The 24,286-nt window shown below is 48.0% G+C and overlaps 1 protein-coding gene across 3 annotated transcripts in view; it reads left to right on the top strand.

Moving 5' to 3' along the window:
• Cnga3 (cyclic nucleotide gated channel subunit alpha 3) overlaps window positions 1–23,683 on the top strand; it is a 36,690-nt gene extending 13,007 nt beyond the window's left edge. The window contains exons 2-7 of one of the 3 annotated variants that reach the window (XM_050134719.1): window positions 4,004–4,117; window positions 7,292–7,465; window positions 11,898–11,903; window positions 15,418–15,525; window positions 19,176–19,282; window positions 22,130–23,683. In XM_050134719.1, the coding sequence (XP_049990676.1) occupies window positions 4,004–4,117; window positions 7,292–7,465; window positions 11,898–11,903; window positions 15,418–15,525; window positions 19,176–19,282; window positions 22,130–23,529 (1,909 nt within the window). In that variant the 3' untranslated portion in view covers window positions 23,530–23,683. The remainder of the gene's footprint in view (window positions 1–4,003; window positions 4,118–7,291; window positions 7,466–11,897; window positions 11,904–15,417; window positions 15,526–19,175; window positions 19,283–22,129) is intronic. The other 2 variants (XM_050134720.1, XM_050134718.1) reach the window with 2 other exon arrangements.
• Window positions 23,684–24,286: the final 603 nt, after the last annotated feature.

Raw genomic sequence — 24,286 nt, 5'->3', positions numbered from 1 at the left:
TCTTTATGTTGGGAAAGTTTTTTTCCATAATTTTGTTAAAAAATATTTTCTGGGCCTTTGAGCTGTGACTCTTCTTCTTCTATTCCTATTATTCTTAGGTTTGGTCTTTTTATTGTTTCCCATATTTCCTGAATGTTTTGTGATGAGTATTTGTTGGCTTTGCTGTTTTCTTTGATCAGTGCGTTTATTTTCTCTATGGTGTCCTCAGAATCTGAGATTCTTTCTTCTATCTCTTGTATTCTATTGATTATACTTGTTTCTGTAGACTCTGCTCGTTGACCTAGATTTTCCATATCCAGCTGGTCCTCAGTTTGTGTTTTCTTCCTTGCTTCCATTTCAGTTTTCAATTCTTGAACTGTTTCCATTACCTGTTTGTTCGTTTTTTCTTGGTTTCCAGGGTCTCATGTACGTATTTACTCAATTCTTCAAACTTTTTGTTATACTTCTCATCCATCTCTATAAGGGTGTTTTTTACATGTTGTTTAAGGGACTCTATTGCTTTAATAAAGTCAATTTTTTCCACTTCTTCTGTGTTAGGGTGTTCAAGTCCTTCTGTTTTAAGATCATTGGGTTCTGGTCTTTTCATGTTGTTTTTCAGATTGTTGGGTGAATTCTTGCCTTGGCACCTGCCCATCTCGTCCTATGGATGCTTTCTACTGTGTCTTTTAAAACAGGAACAGGTTTTCCTGCTGGCCAGGGGTCCCGCTTACAAAATTCCTTCTCTTTGTTTCTTGGGTCCCGCCGCTGGCCGAGATCTCTTTCACTACTCAGAAGGGTCTTCAGGACCAGGACCAGGCTCCCGGTTTGCCAGGGACCTCACCAACAAAAGGCCTACCCCTCTGCAGGCCAGCCACCAAAACAGAGAAACTCCTGCTGCCCTCTGCACTGAGCTCCCTATCCAGCGCTCAAACAGGCTAAACTTGGTGATTCCTCACCCAGCAGAAGGGAGGGGCAGTGAAGGAAGACCCTGGTCGTAATCTGGGAAATGCCTGGGAGAGAGAGGTCTCAGCAGTGGAGGAGCAGCCCCAGCAGAGGGTAGCAGCCCTCGCAGGCTACTCGCAGGTGTCTGCAGGTCTCCGCCCGCCGCGTCTGCCACATTTTTCTTTCTTTATGAAGATCAGAACACTTAAGTTATGAGAGGATGAGTGACCAGCCCTCAGGCTACCCACCGAACAGGTGCTGGAATAAGAAATTAAATCCAGCCTCCTGCTTGTTCACCCTGCCACCTACCCTGAAGGCAGCAGTAAGACAGTCTGTATGCAGCATCTCACTGCTCTGCCTTGCCCACCTCACATAGCTTAATTTTCGTTCCTTCGCTAAATATGCCAGGAGGTCTGGTACCAGACAATGAACAGATGAGAGACTGAGTAGAAATACTGGCTGGGCCGCATGGAGCCTAGCGCTGGTAGAGCGGACGGTGAGCCAGAACACTTCCGTCCTTAGAGCTGCCTCTGGATCTTCCAGACACACATGCTCTGACGGAGCTCTCAGCATTAGCCGTTACCCACCTTCCAGGGCATGCTAACTTTTCAGATTCTAAGACTCGAGAAAGATAAGCTTTGCCCCTGACGGTACCTCCTAAAACTGACCAAGGCGCCATGGGATCTTCCTCTTGCCTTAACTGTCTACAGAATGTCAGGAGGGCAACCTCAGCAGGTGCAGTACAGCAGGGCCCCTGGCAGTGCCTCTTCTGGGTGCCCTGGGAAGACGTGAGTTGACTCTCAAGGGTACAAAGGGACACTCGTATCCAGCGGTTTGAAAATCGAGCCCTACCCGTGGAAGGCAGCCAGGCGAGTCAGAGCAGTGTCTCTGACAGCATGCTGCAGGAATTCACCCTCAGCCGTGTTCTATTCAACTTTGTTTGCATTTACACTGTCAGTTGAAACACACGGGGCAGATCCACGGTTGTGATGAGGGCAGCCCTTGAAACAGGGTGGAAGGACATCAGAATTGCCCCTTTGCCGTTTGGCCTTGTGACCCCAGGGAAGTTACGTAAGCCCTCTGGACTTTCATTTCCCCCTCTCTCCCAGCATCCTTGCACAGATACGTGGTAAACTGGTTGCAACTGATACACCGTAAGCTGTCAATCAATGGTGTGCGGTTTGTTGTATTTGCAGTCATGTTGGGAGATGACACAAGAATGATTCCTTCGTATCCCAAAGATCTCAAACATTACATAAACATCACATGAGTCACATCACATGAGTCAGATAGATGGGGAGACCTGAACTGATATTTTTTTTTTAAGAGCTGAATATCAGGTCTCCCCATCTATCTTAAAAAAAAAGTATCAGTCACACATATGCAACTTAAGGACATTGGAGTCACCAGCCACTTGCATTGTAAGGCTTTGGGACTTGGCTTATAGCTACCAACAACATACAAACACATACTTCCTTGGGCTGGCCCCAGTAATCATCAGGTGTTCTTGATTTTCCTGCATGGCCAAGCTAGACCTCAGGAACGTGGTCACAGTGAGTTGGCTGTGATGAGGAAAGACTTGAACCTGAGGAGGAATGAATGGGGTCTGTGACCTGAACAGCCAGACACTGTACAGGTCCCCATCACTGAAGATGGCCAACACCATAGGCTGTCTACCTCCATGTGGTTCCAGCTTAAAAGTGACCTTGCTGGGAGGAAGCTGGGAGAAGGGGCTGTGTGCTGGCCATTTGGCTATCCAAAGACATCCTAGATCAGACATAGCATAGAAATGCGCCCTTACCCCACTCCACCTGCACACACCCCATCACTGTGGGGGGCTTGCTGCTAGAGGGGACTCAGCACCTGGCATCCAAGGACTCTAATCTCTCACCGTGGAGTGAGGCTTTCCCTAGACTTAATGTTTGCCTCTTCAACCACCTTGTTAAGAAAGCGGATTAGTCTGGAATAGGCCACGTGATAGAATTAATTTGCCTTGCTGGGTTTCCTCCAAGAGTCACCGAGTGAAGTGCAGATCCCTGAGGGGGAGGGAGGGGAGGGGGGGGAAGCCTGCCAGGCTGACTTTTAATCAGGCTGGTCAGATTCAGCCTTAGGAGGTTTTTAAAAAGAAAGACAAACGCTCCCGGGCACAATCTTGGTCTTAGTCGAGGTAGTTGTCAGATACCAGGCTCCACTACCAGCGTGGTCACCTGCCCTATGGACACACGGGCTGTCCTCCCTGCATGCACAGTTGGAGAGGCTCCCCTTTACTGCATTGCTGGGGACAGAGACAGGGTTTAGCAAAGGGTGAGTGAATTTGCTCTTGACAACACTGCTCAAATTGTTTTAACTCTGCTTGGAGGGGTAGGCCAAATCCATGCAAGGGTCTAGAGTTGTAAGAAGGCTACCAGACACGTGTGGAACTATCAAGAAAATGCACCTATAGCACACAGAGTAGGAAGGGAGGCTTCTAGAAGGAGGTAGACCAGATGCAGAAGTCTGTGATATGTTGGAAGTAAAAATCTTTGTTCCAGAAGCATTGCATGGAAACATCGGCTATGGTCCAAGATGGCAGGCACTGGGACTTCTCCTGACCCCAATCTCTGTTGGAGACCATGCCGGCACCTGTTGTTTGTCCCCTCAGCCTTCACTTAACTCATATACAGTAACTGATCAAAATCTCTCCTTGGTCGGAATTGCTGTAAAGAAAGTGCCTCTTAGAACTGACAATATGGCTCAGTGGGTAAAGGTGCTTGCTGCCAAGGCTGAGAACCTGAGTTCAATCCCTGGGACACACGTGTGGAAGGACAGGACATACACCCACAAGTTGTCCCCCTGACCTTCACACTTGCATGTGCACACATGCACATGCACACATACACACCAAATAAATAAATGTAAAAGAAAGGATCATTTTCCTCTCAGGGGTCCAGATTTGTGACAGGCAGAAGTAGGGGATCTTTGGTTTGAGAATCTGCAACGGTGTCTTTCCTCCTGCTGCGGGCATCCGCCCATCTCACTCCTGACTCTCTGGGAGATGGATGAGCTGGAAATCAATTAGCATGCTGTATATTTAATTTGCTAGGTCTCACTCACCATGTGAGGAGACATCTTCCACACTGCAGCCAGGGATCGCCATGGAGACACAGGGACTGGCTGGATCGGCACGGAGCTTATTCACGAGCCAGGGGCCAGCCAGGTAAAGGACCCTCCGCAATCTTTACTTTGGGAAAAGAGAGAGTGAGACAGAAAGAATGTGGAGATGCCTTGGAAGGTGTATTAGATATGGTTGAAGATTCGCAGAACAGGCAAGTATCCGAGCACCCGAAAATCTATCAGTAACTAACTTCTGTCCTCTTGAGCCAGATGTTCCGAGCTCAGACAAGCCGAAGAAAAATAGCTTTAGTTTGGAAATTACTTTAATAAAAATAGTATTGGGTGCTTCTCAGTCCTGGAAGGACACAGAACAAGTCCAAAAGAGGCCATGTAAGTGTGGGTCACTGTGAGAGGACCCTGGATGGACACAGTGATGTGCTGAGGATGGTGTTTTCTGAAGCAGCTCTGGAAGGTTTCTAGGTTCCTCAGTACATCTAGACTCTGTAGCATGCATCCTTGCAAAAGCGCCAGGCAGATTAGCAAATCTCTAAGCATTACCTCCCCTTGGAGACATCTGTACCTGGCTTTAACAGCAGTAGCACATAAGGAAAGTCATCCCGCCCTTCCGAGCCTTATCTGAAAACACTTCTAACAGCGCTGGCTCCGTGGAGCTGTACCATTCCCGGCAGCCACCCATGGCTCCATGGATGCTGGGTTCATTACTTTCCAGCCATTTTCTTAAGCCAACACCACAGTTTTACAGCTGTGCATCTATAGTGTTAGTTAAGCCGATTGCCAAGTAAATAGATATTTACTCATTTCTCTTATTTATTTATCTATTTATTCATTGTATTCTTAATTGTAGAAAATGTTATGCTACCCCTGGGGGTAGGGGTGCTTGGGAGAAAGAGAGAGAGTCTTTCTCCGTTGCTGTCCACCTTAAATCTCTTACTGAATTTGAAGGTCACTGGCCAGCCACTGCTCTCCAGAGCTCCTCTGGTCTCTGTCTCTCAGTGCTGAGATAACAGACACATGCTATCCCTGCTGGGATCCGAAATCGGGGTCCTTGAACTTGCATGGCCAGAACTTTATTTACTAAGCCTTCTCCTCCGTCCCTCTATCATGGTTTTTAAGGAGCTGGCTGTAGCTGGGTATTGAAATGGTTTCCAGTGTTGTGTATTAATAAAACAAGTGTCTGGCTGCAGAGAAGAAGAGTGTCTTCAAGTCAGTGTAAATGAAAAGGATCTCAGGTATACAGGACAGGGCACTGTTTCAGGACAGCCATGTGGTCTGAGGTGAAGATGGAGCCAAGGAGGCAGAGGAGGGGGCTGGGAGGCAGCTGTCATCTGCTTCCTTGTCCTGTAGGTTTTCACGAACTTTGTGCCTCCTTCTCCACTTCTCACTCATTTCTGGCTCTCTTGGATCACATGTCATCAGGCACAGGGTTGAAAACGACCTTGAGTGAAACGCCCAGCTCCAGCACCGTGGAGCTGTCGGTTGTTCAGCAGCAGGGGCGATGCACTGTGGGCCCCTTGTCTGATCCTGCTGACTGGAGCTGGAGGGAGTGGGGGGGGGGGGAATGACCTTCCTTCTGTTCCCTTAGCAGAGGATAGGCAGGGACAGAGTCCAGAGCCGAGAGCAGCTCCCACAGGACCCCTCAAAATATGTCTACGCAAACCAATCCCAGCATCGTGTGAGGGTTGCTTTCTTGCTTCGATATTGCAAGCGTATAATTAGGGTCAAGGTACTTAGCATTTCATGACTTGATAGCAAGTTGCTTAGGGCTGATTGTATTAAAAACACCATCTGTGGAAGTCTCTATAGATATGATGTGGAGGAAACCAGAGGAAGCAAAAGCAGAAAAACAGAGGCAGAGGGAAGGAGGGCTTGAGAAAAGGCTCAATGTTAAGAATACCGGCTGCTCTTACAAAGTACCCAGGTTCAGTTCCCAGCACTCACATGGGCTGTCTCATAACACCCTTATATGGTGTGCACATAAACAGGAGCATGCGTGCGTGTGCGCACACACACCCCCCCCACACACACACAAATGCTAAGAATTAAAATCTAAAGCAGAGAAATGAGGTTGAGTCTATCTTCTCCTTCTCTAGTGGAAACACAGGAGGTGGGAGGCAAGGCAGGGGCAGGCTTCTCAAAGAATGTTCCAGCTATAAGCTCTGGAGACATGGGCTGCGGTCTCAGGGACTGACCCCATAGCCTGCTCCTAGCAGGGTCTGATTGATATTAGGATAGGGATTAGACACGTTGGGAAGGTACTTCTGCACCAGCCTGAACGCAGTACTGGAGCTTATGAGAAAAAATTAATAGGTTTGTGAGGGGGTGGACTCGCACTCACAAAGTGGATGCTTGTTCCTTTACTCTTTGCTCTAAATTTAGCCTTATTTGAGGGTTATATTCATAATATCGTCCATTGTCTGAGCACATACCTGACAAGAAGCCACTTAAGGGAAGAGGGTTTATTATGACTTACAGTTCCATCACAGCGAGGGTGGCACGGGGTTGGGGGAGCTGAACACTGTATAAGTAGTTGGGAAGCAGAAAACAAAGGGACATGGGGCTAGGCATAAAACATCAATGCCTGCCTCCAGTAAGGCTTTCTCTAGCGTGACTCTACTTGCTAACAGTCGCCCAATCTTTCCAAACAGGGTTACCAGCTGGAGACCAAGTGCTCAAGCACATGAACCTATGGGGGGGGGCATTCCATATTTAAACCCCAAGGATTGTATGCTTTCACTGTTCCTATGCCTAGCAATATTTTTCAAAGGTTTCATTTTTTAACTTTATGTGTATGAGCATCTTGCCTGGCATGTATGTACTGTGCCATGTGAGTGTCTCGTGCCCATAGAATTTAGATGAGGGCATCAGATTCCTTAGAACTGGAATCATAAATGTTGTCATCTGTTTGGAACCAAACCTGGGTCTGCTTCAAGAGCAGCAAGAGCCCTTAACTGATGAACTTTCCAGTTCTCATTTAGCAACCCTAACAAGAGATCTGCTTTGGGCAAAAGGAATAATGAGTAGAAATGCTTGCTGCTGCCCCACTGGAGGGAGCGTGGCTGTGGGAGAGCTGAAAGGGCAAAGTCGTAATAAAGAGACAGCATCATTTATCAATGAGGCTCTGCCCTGGGCTGGAGAGGGAACGGAGAAGGAGAGGAAAGGGCATAGGAGAGACAGAAGCCTGAGCCACAGGCCCCCAGCCTCACCTCCACTGGTCACCTCTGCTTCTCTAGTCACTGTCTGTCCTTTCCCCTCTCAGGGTGTCACGCCTCATCATCTCACTTCGTACGTGGGCTGCCAGGCACTTACATCATGAGGACCAGAGACCTGATGCCTTCTTGGATCGATTCCAGGGAACTGAGCTGAATGAGGTGTCCAGCAGGGAAAACAATGCCCAGCCCAACCCAGGTGGACAGGAACCACCAGACAGAGGGTAAGAAACAGAAAAAAGAAGAGAGCTAGCTGCACACTGGCTGCACACTAACTACTCACCAGCTGCACACCACCTGCACACCAGCTGCACACCACCTGCACACCAAATGCACACCACCTGCACACCAAATGCACACCACCTGCACACCAACTACATACCACCTGCATACCAGCTGAGACACCAAAGAAGCACATGGGTTCAGCTTGATGCCCTGAGGAGACCCCAATCACCATCCCTGTGAGTCACTTTTAAAAGAAAGCATGTGTCCTTCAGGGAAAACTACATGCCCTAATATTCCCCATCCAGAGTCCAGGAAGCCCCTGACCAGAGTTCCCAGTCTCATGTAATCCTGACCCCACCCTGCATAAAGCAACTTTTTTTCTGCTACTGCTGAATCAGAAAAACTTCTCTTAAAGGAGCTATAGTATGCTGCCAGCAAGCAAAGCCCATTAGAAAAAAATTGAGACTAAACTTTGCTTTTTAGTGTCTAGAATTCCTTTGCAAGTCCTCTCAGGTTTTACATGGATTTAGTTGGCCACATTGGTGCCAATTTGTTGAAATATATCTGCTTGTTGGTTCCCACTGCTCAGTCCCAAAATAATTACACAGAAATTATTATATTATTTAAATCACTGCTTGGCCCATTAGCTCTAGCTTCTTATTTACTAACTCTTACATGTTAATTTAACCCATTTCTAGTAGTCTGTGTATCACCACATGGCTGTGGCTTACTGGGTAAAGTTCCATCTGGCTCTGGCAGGACTGCATGGCTTCTTCCTGATTCCACCTTCCTTTCTCCCAGCATTCAGCTTAGTTTTTTCCCTGCCTACCTATATTATGCCCTGCGAAGACCCACACCAGTCCCTTATTAACCATTGGTATTCATAGCACACAGAGGGGAATCCCACATCACACCAGCACTGCATGTACACCATACACACATATACATGCAGGCAAAACACCTGCACACATAAATAAAGACAAAGGAAACAAAGAAAAAGATTAATGGTGTGTGATACTTGAGAAATGACACTGAGGTTGTCTTCTGACTCTTTCTCTCTCTCTCACACACATCTCACAAGTATTCAGGGACTTTTCTTTTTGGTGGATACTGCAGTAAAGCCAGATTCAGTCTTATGTGCTGAAGAAACTGAAGAAAGGTACCTTCAGTGTTCTATTGTTATAAAGAGACATCATGGCCAAGGCAACTCTTATAAAAGAAAACATTTAGCCAGGTGGTGGTGCATGCCTTTAATCCCAGCATTTGGGAGGCAGAGGCAGGTGGATCTCTGTGAATTAGAAGCCAGCCTGGTCTACAAGAGCTAGTTCCTGGACGGGCTCCAAAGCTACAGAGAAACCCTGCCTCGAAAAACAAACAAAAAAGCATTTAATTGGGGTTTAGCTACAGGCTCAGAGGATTATTCTATTATCATGGCAGGGGGCATGATGGCAGAAAACATGGTAGCAGGCAGGTGTGGTGCTGGAGAGGTAGTTGAGAGCTACTTCCTGATCTATAGCCAGAAAGAGAGACTGTGGGCCTGGCATGTGCTTTTAAAACCTCAAAGCCCACACCTGGTGACACGCTTCCTCCAATTTCTTCCAACAAGGCCACACCTCCTAATCTTACTAATCCTATCAAGAGTTCAGCTTTCTGGTGCCCAAGCATTCAAATATATGAGCTCATGAGGGCCATTCTTACTCAAACCATCGCAAAAGGTATCAAGGTCCCCAACTGAGATTAAAGGACTCACTGGAGAGGCGTGTTCATGTGTGAGGGTCCACACAGGCTGCAGCTACAAACCCTTGTGGTTCCTGGGTACTGGGTAGGACAGGAGCAGAACAGCCACTGAAGACCCTGATTGTAGGAAGACGTAGAAACAGGAGAGATGACAAACAGGTCGGGAAGAGGAGACCTTAGGGATGGGGACAGTTTTTTGGGGAAGGGCAGAATCTCATACTCTGCCCTTCACATTTGAGCCTCAAGCTCTATATTGTTGAGGACGACTTTGAGTTTTCTGATCCTCTTGCCTCTGCCTGGACAGCCCTGGGGTTTCCAGTATGCATGGCCACACTGGGTTTTTGCAGTGCTAAAGATCAAACCAAGGGCTTTGTGTATGCTCAAGCAAGCTCTCTCTAAACTGAGCTCCACCCCAGCCCAGAAAAGAATTACTAGCCTTTTGTTTGTCCCTGAGCAGGATGGTGATCTGGGCACTACAACAGGCCCAGAAAAGTACACAGTGGGACCACTGCCCTCTGCACTTGCTTGCTTCTCAGGGGAAGGAAGTCTGGAACTTTCTATAACTAGCTGGGCTGGCTCAATTTCTTTGGAGTAAACAAAGACTTCCTTAGATAATCTGATTAAAGTATCCTCTTGCAACCTTAGGCCAATGGAGATGGATGTTGTACTCAATACATAACCCCAGTGTGACCAAAGAAGTGGAGGACTGGGTGAGAACCACTTAGGGCTAGGCTGATGCTACCTGGCCACTCACAGAAGGCTCAGGGTGGCAGATGAATGTGATGATGCATGGGGGAGGGGGGCTTCATAGAAGGGGAGGGGCTTTGAATTTTGGGGGACCAAGTCCCAACTGCAAAGCAAAACATCTACTGAGATACTTCCTCTGTGTGGATCTGTCATTATGAAAGTAGGGGTACACTTTCTTTGTGTGGGTCTATCACTGTAGAAGTAGGGCCACTGTCCCCCAGGGTGTTCTCTCCATCGTCTCCCAGGAGTTGCAAGGCACTGAGGACTTTTCAGATGAGGAGAACAACCCAGAAGCAAGCAGCCAAGGCCACATCTTAAACGGGGGGAGGAAGTCTCCGGCAAAGATAGCCAGAATATAGCACAGAGAAAGCCCCTTTAGTCTGGCTGAGGCATCTCCGCCTGATCCCTGCTGTCGTCTCCTATGAGCCATCTACAGAGAATGCTGGTATTGGCAAGAGACCTTTTTAAGGCTCTATGAGGCCCCCTGACTTTCTTACCTCTTGTGTCAAAAGCTTCTCCTGGCAGCAGTCGCTTGAGAATAAGACCTGTAGAATGCCGCGACAGGGAGTATCTAATGTGTGACAAACCAGTCCCTACCTTCTACCATATTCCTGGGTAGATCACAGATGGGGCCATAGGGTTGGGAGCAGAGGGGACATAAGCCTAAGCGTGGAGATGTGTTTGCCATTGGTATACACACACAGACACACACACACACACACACACACACGCACAATCACTTTGTCCCCGACAATAACAATACCCTATGAGCAAACAGTTGTGAACAGAAAGGCTAGAGAGAAGTGGGTAGGGTTCCTGGCAGAGTCGCCTCAGGCAAAACGGACCTGAGTCATTGAAACCATTCCCATTGGCCTAACCCATGGCCAGAAATGATGCTAACACTTGTAACGGCTCACAGGCGGGGTAAGTACCCAAGCCCCAGCCAAGCATACTATACTGGCTTTCACTTTCCCCCAGTCCCAGGAGCCACCCCACCCACCACCCTACCCCTGCATAGAACCCCACTTTGCCTCTCCCTTCTACTCCTGCTCACCTCCTTCTCCAAACACTAGAAACCCATTCTAGCATCCTTCCTTTTGTGGAAACCCAGGGCAGAGGGGCAGAAGGGACAAGTTTGGATGATCTCTCTATGGAGCTCTTCTTACTTGTTCTTTGTCTCCCTCATCTAGGAAGGCAAGGGCTTTCAGGGGATGAATCCTTTCAGCTTTGATACCCTCTATCACTACATATTCAAGGGTGCAGATTTGGAATGCCTTTGCAGAGCAGTGGGTGATCTCCTTGGCTAGAAGCATGCATTTTCCATGCTACAACGGCAAGGTCCTGGCAACCAGGAAAATGCCTCTGTTTTAAGGCTGACCTGAGCTAATCTTGAGGGAACCATCAGAGTGACCTAAGGAGAAAACTTCCTCCCTCAAAGGGTGACCAGCCTCTTGAATGGGTGACCTGCTGTGACTAGGTTCTGCCACAGATCCTGAGCTGGCAGATGAGTTCAGTGTGTGAGCATTAGAATGCCACACAAGAGCCCTGGGGCTGTGTGAGTGGGAATGAGATTGCCCACAAGTGACAGCAGGCATGCATGGGCACACTGGTCTGCAGCTTCTGCCTCTTTGGAATGTCCTCACTGAAGATGTAGGCGAGCCATCGGCATCAGAAAGAAATACCAATTGCTTGACTTGCCATTGACAAAGGGCCAGAGCTTGGCACTTACTTTCTTCCCACTCCGTTCTTTGAGTAGAACTTTAGTTCCTTCAGACCACAGATGACAGCTTCCTCTGGGCCTCTTGATTCCCGTCTCTTTCCCATTTCTAGAATTGTCATTTGGTCCCTAAACATGGTATAACTTCTCTCTTTCAGATCAAACTGCTCTCAGTTCAAACCAGCAGTATTCTGCGAGTGTATATCTTTATGGCATTGGGGGGGGGGCAGTGATGGGTAGATCTAGGGGTTCAGTTGGTTGGTGCTGGGCTAGGTCCTCAACCATTGGGTAGCAGGGATTTTGAAAAGTTAAAGCCTATAATTCAAAGCCTGACCAAAACAAGCCGAGGCACTGTGCAGCATCAAGTGGGCCCAATAAGCTTGTGGGCAGTGCCCTCTGCTGGTGACACTCGTTAAGCCGCTGAAGGCCGACAAAACACTCCAGTAGATAAAGGGGACAGAGCTCCTTGTCTTTTGTGCTTCTTGGTTAACAGATTGAAGAATCTTTTTTCCTATCCACTATCAAAAGATAAGGTCATTTTTAATATCTCAATTCTGTTTCATCCACAATTCTGTAATCAGGTGGCCCCCAAAACAAACGGAATCTCAGAGCTGTAGCGTGGAGCAATTAGGCAGCGTTTATGGCCAGGGATGAGGTACGGAGGCAACTCCATTGGCTGGAGCTTGGCACTTTGTCCTGTTGGTGTCCGGTGGCCAATGTGTAATTTGCTAGATGAAGCTTCCTATGACTCCTGCTCTGAAGTCGGTTATAGAACTCCTTTGTGAAGCCATCCTCGGGCTTAAGCTGAATTTAAAACCTGTATTTCTTGACAAAACTTTAATAATAACAGCTCACATCGAGGATGGAAATGCCGCTAGAAACTAAGAAATGGCACAGTTGCTCCTGCTGCTGTGCCTTTTCCTTTTTTTCCTCTTTCTTTTTCTTTTCTTTCTTTTTTGTTTGTTTTTCAAGACAAGGTTTCTCTGTGTAGCTTTGGAGCCTGTCCTGGAACTCACTCTGTAGACCAGGCTGGCCTCGAACTCACAGAGATCCACCTGTCTCTGCCTCCCAAGTGCTGGGATTAACATTGTATGCCACCACTGTCTGGCCCTTCTTCCTCTTTTTAATAAACCTAGGCCCATCAGCCTAGGGATGGTGCCACCCACAGTGGGTCGGCTCTTCCACATCAATCATCAATTAAGACAACACCCCACAGACGTGGCCACAGGCCAGCCTGATCTGGGCAATTCCTCAATCCTGCCTTTTTTATACACCAGGCCCGTCAGCTTAGGGATGGTCCTGCCCACAGTGGGCTGTGGACACATCAATCATCAGTCGAGACAGTTTCTCACAGATGTGGCAGCAGGTCTGCACACCCCAACTCAGACTCCCTCAAATGACTCTGGGCTATCAAGTTAACAGGTAACCCTAACTAGGACAGCAGATTTCAAGGGTTTAAACAGCAGACACTACTTTTCTTCTTCCTTCTCTACCTCCTCCTTTTCCTTGCATGTGTACACATATGTCTGTGTCTGTGTGGGTGCACACATTTGTACATACAGACCTGAAATTGACTCAGACGACTTCCTTCATCACTTGCCACTGTGTTTTTTGAAGCAGGGTCTTTCCATGAACCCAGAGCTCATGAATTCTAAACCGCCTTGCTCCAGGCTTCCCCCATCTCTACCTCCCATGCGCTGGGATTACAGGCAGTCACCATGCTCCCCAACTGTGACATGGGTTCTAAGTATCCAAACTCTGGTCTTAATGCTTGTGCACCTTGCCCAGCCACAGCCAGCTCCACAGCCCCAGCACAGTATCGTAAAGCTAGGAGTCGCCATGTGTTACAGCCAGCAAGAACATGGGAACCGAAGACCTACAGGGGCAGGGAACCAAGTCCTGACAACCCTAAAAACAAGCAGCAGGAAACCTGGCTCCGCTAAAACATCCAGAAAAGATCACAGCTCTGTTTGACTTGTATCTGGTGAGACCCATTCTTGACTTTCCATCTACAGCTCTACAAGATAACAGGTTCATCTTTTAAAGCATGGGTTCTGATAGCAGTGTACACAAAACAAATTCACCTATGATTTAAAACCCCTTAATGGGAGCTGGAGAGATGGCTCAGTGGTTAAGAGCATTGCCTGCTCTTCCAAAGGTCCTGAGTTCAATTCCCAGCAACCACATGGTGGCTCACAACCATCTGTAATGAGGTCTGGTGCCCTCTTCTGGCCTGCAGACATACACACAGACAGAATATTGTACACATAATAAATAAATATTAAAAAATGTTTTTAAAAAAAAAAAGAAAAGAAAAAAAAACCCTTAATGTCTGCTTGTCTTGGTTTGTCTTGCTCTGGCTTGTCAGACAGGGTCCCAGTTAGCTTCAGCTGTCAACCTGTCACAGCCGAACGTCATCTGAGGGAGTCTGAACTGGGGGATTGACTAGATCAATTAGCCCCACTGCCACATCTGTGAGGGACTGTCTTGATTAATGACTGATGTCTAAGGATCCAGCCCACTGTGGGCGGCACTATCCCTATGCTGGTGGGCCTGGGTGCGTGAGAAAGCTAGCTGAGCAAGTCAGAGAGAGAGAGAGAGAGAGAGAGAGAGACAGAGACAGAGAGAGACAGAGAGAGAGAGACAGAGAGAGAGACAGAGAGAGAGACAGAGACAGAGAGAGACAGAGAGAGAGAGACAGAGAGAGAGACAGAGAGACACAGAGAGAGAACTATTCCTATGGTTTCTGCTCCAGGTTCCTGCCCTGACCTGGAAGTGTAAGCAGAAATAAACTCCTTTCCCCCAAAATTGCATTAGGCAATAATATTTATCACAGAAGCAGAAAGCAAACTAGAACAGACAGGGTGTCCTATTTAGAGAAGGCTGATCTTAAGCTTAATCCTCCTGCCTCAGCTTCCCAAGTGCTAAGTTACAGGAAGGGGCCCCCCATTCATAACCATTGCAGTTAGCTTCTTAACACCACCTACTCAGCCAGTTGGCATGCCATGTCCTTGCATGACATTTCCGCCTTGTATGTGGATTTCAGTTTATAACCCAATGCTTCAAAAATGTCTCGGGCCTCAGACTGGATGTAACTAACTTTCAGGGGCCAGTGGAAGCGGATAATAAATTGTAAAACATTAGCCTGAGCCACTAATTTCTCCATGGAGAGGTTTGCCTCAGACCTCTAGAGTAATAGAAAGTCATAATGAAATCAGTAACTCCATCTTATCACAGATGCAGGGAGAGTTAGAGTGGGCCCCAGGACACACCAGGGCTCCCAAATTCAGTCTTGCAGAACTGCCTCAGAGACACTGGGTGCTAACACACACACTTCCAGCTTCAGTTATGCGGAAGGCATGGGTGGTCCCTAGAAACTGGCATTGCCACAAAGCTTGGCCAACATTCCGTTGATCCCTCGCCAGCACTCAGCCGCAGTGCCACACTGACTTTTCATTCCCAGATGAAGGACAAGAAGGATGCCACAGGGCACATGGAAACAAACATCACCATCAAGATTTTATGGTCAGTTATGGAGGTTGAGCCCAGAGGGAGAGACCTCCAAGTCCAACGTGGCTCCCAGCCTGTCTTCCCCACAGAGGTATCCATATGACCCCCCTGGAACTGAGAAGATCCTGTTGTGACCCCCACTTCTTCAGAGTCAACCTAAAATTGCTCTCGGGTTCCTGAGTTAAGATCTTTAGGTACCAAAGGCTTCCCACACATAGAGCTGTATGTCTGTGTTCCCAGAAGGAAGACGGATGCCATTGTGGTGGACCCTTCTAGCAACATCTACTACCGCTGGCTGACTGTCATCGCCCTGCCGGTCTTCTACAACTGGTGTCTACTTGTGTGCAGGTAAGAGCAGCAACATTGTTTTAGGCGGCCAGGGTGGAGGGACAGGAGGGGAGAAGGCAGCTGAGCCTAAGAGATGGAGGGCTGAGTCTCACCTGAGAGAGTTTCTCTCCTCTCAGCCACCGTACATCTCTGGCACCTTAAGTCGCTGGTCCTCGACCTTCCTACTGCTGTGACCCTTTAGTATGGTTTCTCATGTTGTGGTGACCCCCAACCATAAAGTTATTTTGTTGATATTTCATAAGTGTAATTTTGCGATCACTATGAATTGTAGCACAAATACATCTGATAGGTGACCCTGTGGCGTCTCGACCCACGGGTTGAGAACCACCGTCTTCGGTTCTCCATCAGTAGAAACTGGTCACTTCCCAGAGGACCCTGAAGGGGCTCTGAAGCACGGGTGGGAAGGGACCTGAGCTTGAGGTGATGTTGAGGGTTCTGGCACTCTGCCATCTACATTCGGGTTGTATGAGGAAGGGGTATGGGATAGTCGCTGTTCTGACGGGATTATGGAAGCATTAGAGTGAACTTGCTGTTGAGTGAGCACTCAGTGGAGGCACAGTGGGAGCACTGATCTCTGAGATTGAATCCTGGGTTTCTGGTTTCCCAAGCAGGCTGTCATGGTGGAATGAGCAGATGTGGGCTTTGTGGGTGCTCCTAGGTTAGAGGGGGCTGTTGCTCTTCTGGAGAAGATCAGAGGCATTCAAGATTTCCCTGGGTGAGCTGGTGAAAAAAGGAAAGAACATGGCAGGACCCTTGCTAACAAGTGAGTTGGTGTAGCCTGGACTCTGGGGGTGCGGAAACAGGAGCCACAGGGCTGAGCTGTAACTTTCTTGTAAGCATTCTTTCCTGGGAAGCTGCTGCTGTGGGTACAGGGGTAGGATGCCCCCCCACCCCCAGGAGAGGGCATTGGCAGGGGATTTCCTAAGGAAGCCTGCAGGGTGTGCCAGCAGGGAGAGCCATGTAGGCCTTCGGAGCACTCTTAAATACATCGCTAGGTAAGGAAACTAGTAAAGGGACTCCCTCCCTGAGCTATAGGGTGCAGGCTGCTGAGTGGACCCCAGACTCCACTACTCCACTCTGAAGATAAGGAAGGGGATTAAAGGTCCTTGCTAGCAGACTCCATGGTAAGGATACAGGGTTTATCGCTCCTCCTAGAGGAGGCACAGGGCTTAGGGATGTCCCTAAGTAAGCCTACAGGGAAGTCATGCAGTGGCGAGTCTCTGTGCTTGTAAAAGCAAGCTGGACAGGGGACAGAGGATCTCCTGAACCAATCAGGACATGGCTCTTTGAGGGAGACTGCACCTTCTGATTTACCGTGATGGAGGAGAGAGCCCTTTTCTCCGAGTAGACAGTAGGCCCTGGGATGTTCCTGGGAAAGCTTGCAAGGCAGACACAGCTGCTCTGGGACACCGTGCAGTGGCTTTTGGGACATTCCTGATCATGTTCCTCAACTGGGTACAGAGGAGTCCTATGCTACCTGCAGCTTGTCAGCTTTCCATTGATATGACCGAAGACCCAAGGTAAACAATGTAAAAAAAAAAAAAAGGAAAATTATTTCAGCTCAGAGTGTCAGAGAGTTCAGACAATGGTTCCTTAGTGTCATTGTTCTGGGCCACTGACAAAAACAAAACAAGACCTCATGACCAGGAAGTAAAAATAGAAAAAGGGACCAGGCAGAGTCCCAATATTCCTTTTAAGGCAAACCCTCTTAACCTAAGTTCCACTGGGCACTACCAACTTAAGGTTCCACCACCTCCCAGTCAGGCTATAGCCTGGTGGCCAAGCCTTTAGCACACGAGCCTTTGGGGGACACCCAAAGCCTAACACCATATAAGTGGAAGCTCGGGGATTCTGTCTCCAAGGGAAAGAACATGTGAGGTGGGGTGGGGGGGCTTCCTGACAAATGGGCAAGGTGGTCACACTACTCTCGACGTGAACACTGCTCTAGGATGTGGGAACACAGGTGTCAGCCAAGGTTCTTTTCAGTCTTCATCCAGAAGACGTGAATGGCTGAACATCCTCATGTTCTCGGAGGTAAGAAGGAAAGTCTATGTGAGAAGCAGCCAACACCAAGGGGTAAAGGGTAGAAAAATATCTCCTGGCTTATTTAAGTTGGAATCTGAGTCTAGAAAGGACAGGTTCTTGGTCCCTTTGCCTAATATCAATCCCAGTTGCTTGTTTGATTGATTGGGTGGGTGGTTGATTGGTTGGTTGGTTGCTTGGTTGGTTGGTGTAGGTGGTTGTTTGTTTGTTTGGGTGGTTGTTGAAATAGGAGTGGCGGCGGGGCTGCGTCCCCAACACCCCGGCCTCTTGGCTAGCTCATGCCCGAAATAACAACACGCAAACTGTATTCATTTAAGAACTGCTTGGCCCATGAACTCTAGCCCTTACAGGCTAATTCTCGCACCTGGACTAGCCCATTTCTAATAATGTGTGTAAGCACCCCAAGGTGCCCTTACCTGGAAGATTCTAGCCTCTGTCCATCCTGGGAGAGTTGAGCATGGCGTCTCTGCTCCAGCAGAGCTGTCGGGTCTCTCCGCGAGCAGAGCAGAGTCTGACCTCACTTCCTCTTCCGCCCAGAATTCTATTCTGTTTACTCCTCCCATCTTTGTTCTAAGCTGAGGCCAAGCAGCTGGTTTATTATAACTTAACCAATGAAATCAACAGATTGATATATGACACTCCCACATCAGGTGGTTGGATGGTAGGTTGGCCAGAGTGTTTGTCTGTTTTGAGTTCTACCATCAACCTTCACACTACACATCTAACTCCCCAGCTCTTCTTCCTAGGAGGCCAGTAACTGTGAGAGAACATAGCTTCCCAGAGCCTGGAGTGATTCCACTGCGTTGTCATGAGACATATTTTTCCTGTACAGACACACACACATATACACACACACACACACACACACACACACACAACTACTAACTCCAGAAATGGAGCCCATGACAGGTCAAAGTAATGATGGCACAAAAGTCCAACTTGGTGAACCAATGAGTTTTACTGGGGTTACTTACAGGAACAGAAATGATAGTTGCATCACCAACACTCACCCCAGCATGGGTGACAGCTCATAAAAACGGGGAACCCGGAACACACTGCACAGCCTGCCGACAGCTCAGCAGGTTAGCAAGTGTCCTTTCCCAGTGGCTCTGGAGATCTGAGCCTCTTCAAGGCAGCTCACCCAGTCTCTGCTTCTTCTAAAAGGTTTCATTGATCTCTGCCTCCTCCAGCCTGCTTGGCTTGTCTGAGAATTTTCTTTGCAGCCTGTCTTGTCTGAGAGTGATTTTCAGTGGTCTTTATTGTTTTTGTCTATATACTCTTTGAGGAGAGAGGTTCTGGTGAATGTGGTCAGTTTTAAGGACCTCCTGAAGCTCCTTGGAGTTGTTTCTTCCCTCTCTTAATGAGCTTCATTGCAGTGTTTCGCCTTCCTAGAACACTGGTTGCTTCGCCTCTATAAAAATCCTATAGTAAGAGATTCCTCCCAAAACATACCATTCTAAAGTCTGTGGAAACTGCTACATTACCTGTGTACCACCTCAAGAAGAACTGCTACTGGATACAATGTATCTATTCTCATCACAGGGAGGGGAGGGGTCTGGGCTCTGACACTCAGCCATCTCATCCCATCTCCCTCTTGGATTCTTCAGAGCCTGTTTCGATGAACTTCAGTCGGAGCACCTGATGCTTTGGCTAGTCCTGGACTACTCTGCAGATGTCCTTTATGCTATAGACTTACTGGTTCGAGCCCGGACAGGTGAGTGTGCCCCAAGCCTAAAGACTAAACTAGGCCAAGTCATAGACCCTCAGTAGGGGGACCGTCGGGTACTCAGGAAGATCCACAGTAGTGGGCTGGATGTTGCCTAGCTTTGAGCAAAGTGTGCTTTGGAGATCTGGAGCCCTACCAAACGGAGTACGTGCTGGTATCTTCTTGCTCAGTATTCTAAATCCTTCAACAGGACCTGAACAGGGGTTAAGACACCTGGGATTTGGGATCTGCTGTCCCAGTGTTCAATGAGCAAATCAAGCTGTCTCTCTGGACCTCATTTTTGTTACTTGTGACATAAGGCTAAGGCTGCCATCTCAAAGACCCTTCCAGTACTACCTGTGTGAGGTGGCACTCAGTTCAGTCTGGGCATTCCTCGCCTCAGAAACATGGAAGATCCAGGAACACTGCTCCATCTCTCTCAGAGGAGATTTACAATTTATTTATATTATTATTTTTTAAGATTTTATTTTATTTTCAATTAAGTGATGTGTGTGCCTATGAGTGGGGTTGTGCATGTGAGTGTAGTGCCTATGGAGGCCAGAAGAGGGCATCAGACCCTCCACTGAGCTGGAGTTACAGGCATTTGTGAGCTACTAGACACAGATATTGGGAATTGAATTCAGGTCCTCTGAAAGAACAGTTCTTAATTTCTGAATCATCTCTCTAGCACCTCAAAAAAAATTTTAACATGTAAAGGTCTGAAATTCAAAACAGGGCCTAGGAAGATGATGCATTCTTCCAAACAGGCTCTGGTTGGGGTGGAGACCCACCTATGTATGAGAATTGGGTCTGCCCGGCTTCCAGGGATCTTTTTCTAATGTGCACAAAAGCTTCACTTTGTAGAGGCCCTTCTGTTTGCGTCTGAGATTTTGGAAATAACACCCACACTCCCGTGCTCAAGGGAAACACACAAAATTGTGGCAACAAACCAGAATGCACGAATCTTCTCAGCTCACCTTGCTTTCTCATTAGAACCCCTACATGAAACAAGTAACAAGGTTGGCTTCACCTTACTGATGCAGAAACTGAGGCACTCTGTCCATGTTCACACTGCAGCCAGGCCATCTGGCAACCCCTGCTTCTGTCCACACTGGTACCCAGCATCTTCACTTAGAAGACCTCTGACACCACTTGAGGTTGGCATGGATGACCTCTGCCGCAGTGACATTAACACATATAGTATATATTCACAGTTGTCTGTGAGTGGCCACAGAGACTCTGCCCTTTGTCTTACACAAATTTCAGTGGAACAGCATGCCCTCACTCAGAAATCAACCCCACCCCTTCTTGTACTTGGACGCTGTCCGTGTCAAAGTCAGATTCAGCAGGAAGTAAGGGAGAGAGAGGTCAGGAAACTAGGTGGCCATGATCATAATCCAAGAGGAAAAGATCTTCAGACTTGAGAGAATCGTAAAAGGGCGAGGAGTAGAAGAGCCAGGATGCTCCACAAAGCACCCCATAAACACAGGCACAAGCAACCAAGAGATCTCTCCATCCTGCACCTGGAGATCCAGCTGACTAAGTAGAAAACACTTGACAGCCCAGCAGTGGGGGCACATGCCTTTAATCCCAGCACTCGGGAGGCAGAGGCAGGCGGATCTTTGTGAGTTTGAGACCAGCCTGGTCTACAAGAGCTAGTTCCAGGACAGGCTCAAAAGAAGCCCTGTCTTGGGGAGGAAAAAAAGAAGAAGAAGAAGAAGAAGAAGAAGAAGAAGAAGAAGAAGAAGAAGANAACAGAATGGGGAGAAAAAAAAGAAGAAGAAGAAGAAGAAGAAGAAGAAGAAGAAGAAGAAGAAGAAGAAGAAGAAGAAGAAGAAGAAGAAGAAGAAGAAGAAGAAGAAGAAGAAGAAGAAATGAAAACACTTGACAAAAATTTCTGTGCTGAAATTTTTTATTCTTCTTGTTATTATCCCCACACGGCACAACATGACTTTGTAGCATTTATGCCTTATGTATTGGGTACTGTGAAAAACCTGGAGAGAATTTAAAATATTCAAGAGGATATGCTTGGGTAATATGCAAATATGGCATCATTCTATGGAAGGTGCTTAAGCATCTAAAGATTTTGGTTTCCTTGGGAGGAAAGAGGTTAAGGGAATCCTGGAACCAATCCCCTGGAAATCCAGAAAGACAATTATTTAACAAGAATGCCTGGAGAAAAGGGGGAGCCAGGATTGTATGGGTCAGCAGCAGTGATACCTTGAACTTGTGAAAGTGCCTTATGGCCTGAACTCTGGGGGACAAGTCCTGAAATATTTCACTGGGCACCATTACTGGTGAGACCAGTTTGGTAGACTTTTATCTTAGTTTTTAAGGTTTGATGATTAATAGTTTCAAGTATACTCACACACACACACACACACACACACACACACACACACACACACAAAACCCCAGAGAGAATAGCATTAGGAATGCTCACGTTCCCTCCCCCAATCTCAATTAGGCACACTCTCTAATATCTGTTTGTCTTTTAAAACTTAATCTTCATTCTCTGCTGTCATCTAATATCCAGTCTGTCTTCAAAGTTATTCAATCGATTTATAACTTTTAAACCTGAATCGAGAACTGGGAATACAGATTAGTTATAGAACCCTAGTTCTAGAACAAGGCCTGGGCTCAATTCCCAGCAGAGAAAAAAAAAATTAAACAAAAGAGATTAGAACATTATAGAAAACATACCAGAGTGAGTTCCACCGTTAGCATGTTATGTCTGATATTGTTTCTGCCACATGCACATGACTGTCTCTTGTGTAACCGTGACGGGAAGTACCTTTCTGTTGTCAATTCAAGCCTCTTGGATGCCCAAGTGACTTCCCTCGTCTCCCTCCGTAGGTTTTCTTGAGCAAGGCTTAATGGTCAGCGATACGAAGAGGCTGTGGAAACATTACACAAAGACCTTGCACTTCAAGCTGGACATCCTGTCTCTCATCCCCACAGATCTGGCTTATTTAAAGTTGGGAGTAAACTGCCCAGAACTGAGGTTCAACCGCCTACTGAAGTTCTCTCGACTCTTTGAATTCTTTGACCGCACAGAGACAAGGACCAACTACCCCAATGTGTTCAGGATAGGGAACCTGGTCCTGTACATCCTCATCATCATCCACTGGAATGCCTGCATCTACTTTGCCATTTCCAAGTTCATCGGTTTCGGGACAGACTCCTGGGTCTATCCAAACATCTCCAAGCCAGAATACGGGCGTCTCTCCAGGAAGTACATTTACAGCCTCTACTGGTCCACCTTGACCCTGACCACCATTGGTGAGACCCCACCCCCTGTGAAAGATGAGGAGTACCTCTTTGTGGTCATAGACTTCCTGGTGGGTGTTCTGATCTTTGCCACTATTGTCGGCAACGTGGGCTCCATGATTTCCAACATGAATGCGTCGAGGGCGGAGTTCCAGGCTAAGATTGACTCCATCAAGCAGTACATGCAGTTCCGGAAGGTAACCAAGGACTTGGAGACTCGGGTTATCCGGTGGTTTGACTATCTGTGGGCTAACAGGAAGACAGTGGATGAAAAGGAGGTGCTCAAGAATCTCCCGGACAAGCTGAAGGCTGAGATCGCCATCAACGTGCACCTGGACACCCTGAAGAAAGTCCGAATCTTCCAGGACTGTGAGGCAGGGCTGTTGGTGGAGCTGGTGCTGAAGCTTCGCCCCACCGTGTTCAGCCCTGGGGACTACATATGCAAAAAGGGGGACATCGGAAGGGAGATGTATATCATCAAGGAGGGCAAGCTGGCTGTGGTGGCCGATGACGGCGTCACCCAGTTTGTGGTCCTCAGTGATGGCAGTTACTTTGGGGAGATCAGCATCTTAAACATCAAAGGGAGCAAGTCAGGAAACCGCAGGACGGCTAACATCAGGAGCATTGGCTACTCAGACCTGTTCTGCCTCTCCAAGGACGATCTGATGGAGGCCCTCACCGAGTACCCAGAAGCTAAGAAGGCCCTGGAGGAAAAGGGCCGGCAGATTCTGATGAAGGACAACCTAATTGATGAGGACCTGGCCAAGACCAGGGAAGATCCCAGAGACATTGAGGAGAAGGTGGAGTACCTGGAGTCATCCTTGGACGCCCTGCAGACCAGGTTTGCACGACTCCTGGCTGAGTACAACGCCTCGCAGATGAAACTGAAACAGCGCCTCAGCCAGCTGGAGAGCCAGATGAATGGGAGGGGTGGTGGCTTCTCACCCGCTGGGGAGACTTCGGGGGATATGGCAAAGGCAGAGTGAGAAGTGCAGGCAGCTGTCTGCCTCCCGCCTCCCAGGGCCAACTGTCAGTGAGACACTATCTGCCGCCCATATGGCACAGGGCTGGACATCCTTCGCAAGTGATGTGACGGCGAGAGAAAGCCTTGGTTTCCTCGTCTAGGAAATGGGGGTCATGGGTGTCGGCTCCATAGAGTTCCAGATTATCGTGAGGTCTACGTGATACATGGCAAGGAGTGGAGAAAAGCATGGTGTGCTTCCAATCTAGTGTATGATAGTATGTGTACAGGATATGTGTGGACGTGCAGTTGTCTGTAGAGGTCAGACAAGAGTGCTGGATCCCCTGGACAGGAGTTACATACCGCCCAATATGGGTGCTGGGATCCTGTCTTAGTTCAGGTTTCTATTGCTGTGATGAAACACCTTCTTAACCAAAAGCAAGCTGGGGAGGGAAAGGTTTATTTGGCTTACACATCCATATCGCAGTCCATCGCTGAAGAAACTCAAATGAGTTCTTGAGAGCAAGAACCAAACAGGGCATGAAGCAGGAGGCAGGAACTGAGGCTGCCATGGCTGGGTGCTGCTTACTGGCTTGCTCTTCACAGCTCGCTAATCCTGCTTTTATATAGAACCCAGGACCGCCAGCCTAGGAGTGGTTCCACCTACAATGGGGTGGGCCCTCCTACATCCACCACTAATTAAGAACGTGTAAAGAAAATGCGTTCCAGGCTTGCTTACAGCTGGATCTTATGGACGAATTTTCTCAGCTGAGCCGCCCTCC

This window comes from Alexandromys fortis, unplaced genomic scaffold (genome assembly GCF_014885135.2).
Source record: "Alexandromys fortis isolate MF-2015 unplaced genomic scaffold, M_Fortis_MF-2015_v1.1 scaffold_20, whole genome shotgun sequence".
Taxonomy (NCBI): Eukaryota; Metazoa; Chordata; class Mammalia; order Rodentia; family Cricetidae; genus Alexandromys; species Alexandromys fortis.
Note: the sequence above shows the minus strand (reverse complement) of the source record. Positions and strands in the feature narration are given on the sequence as shown.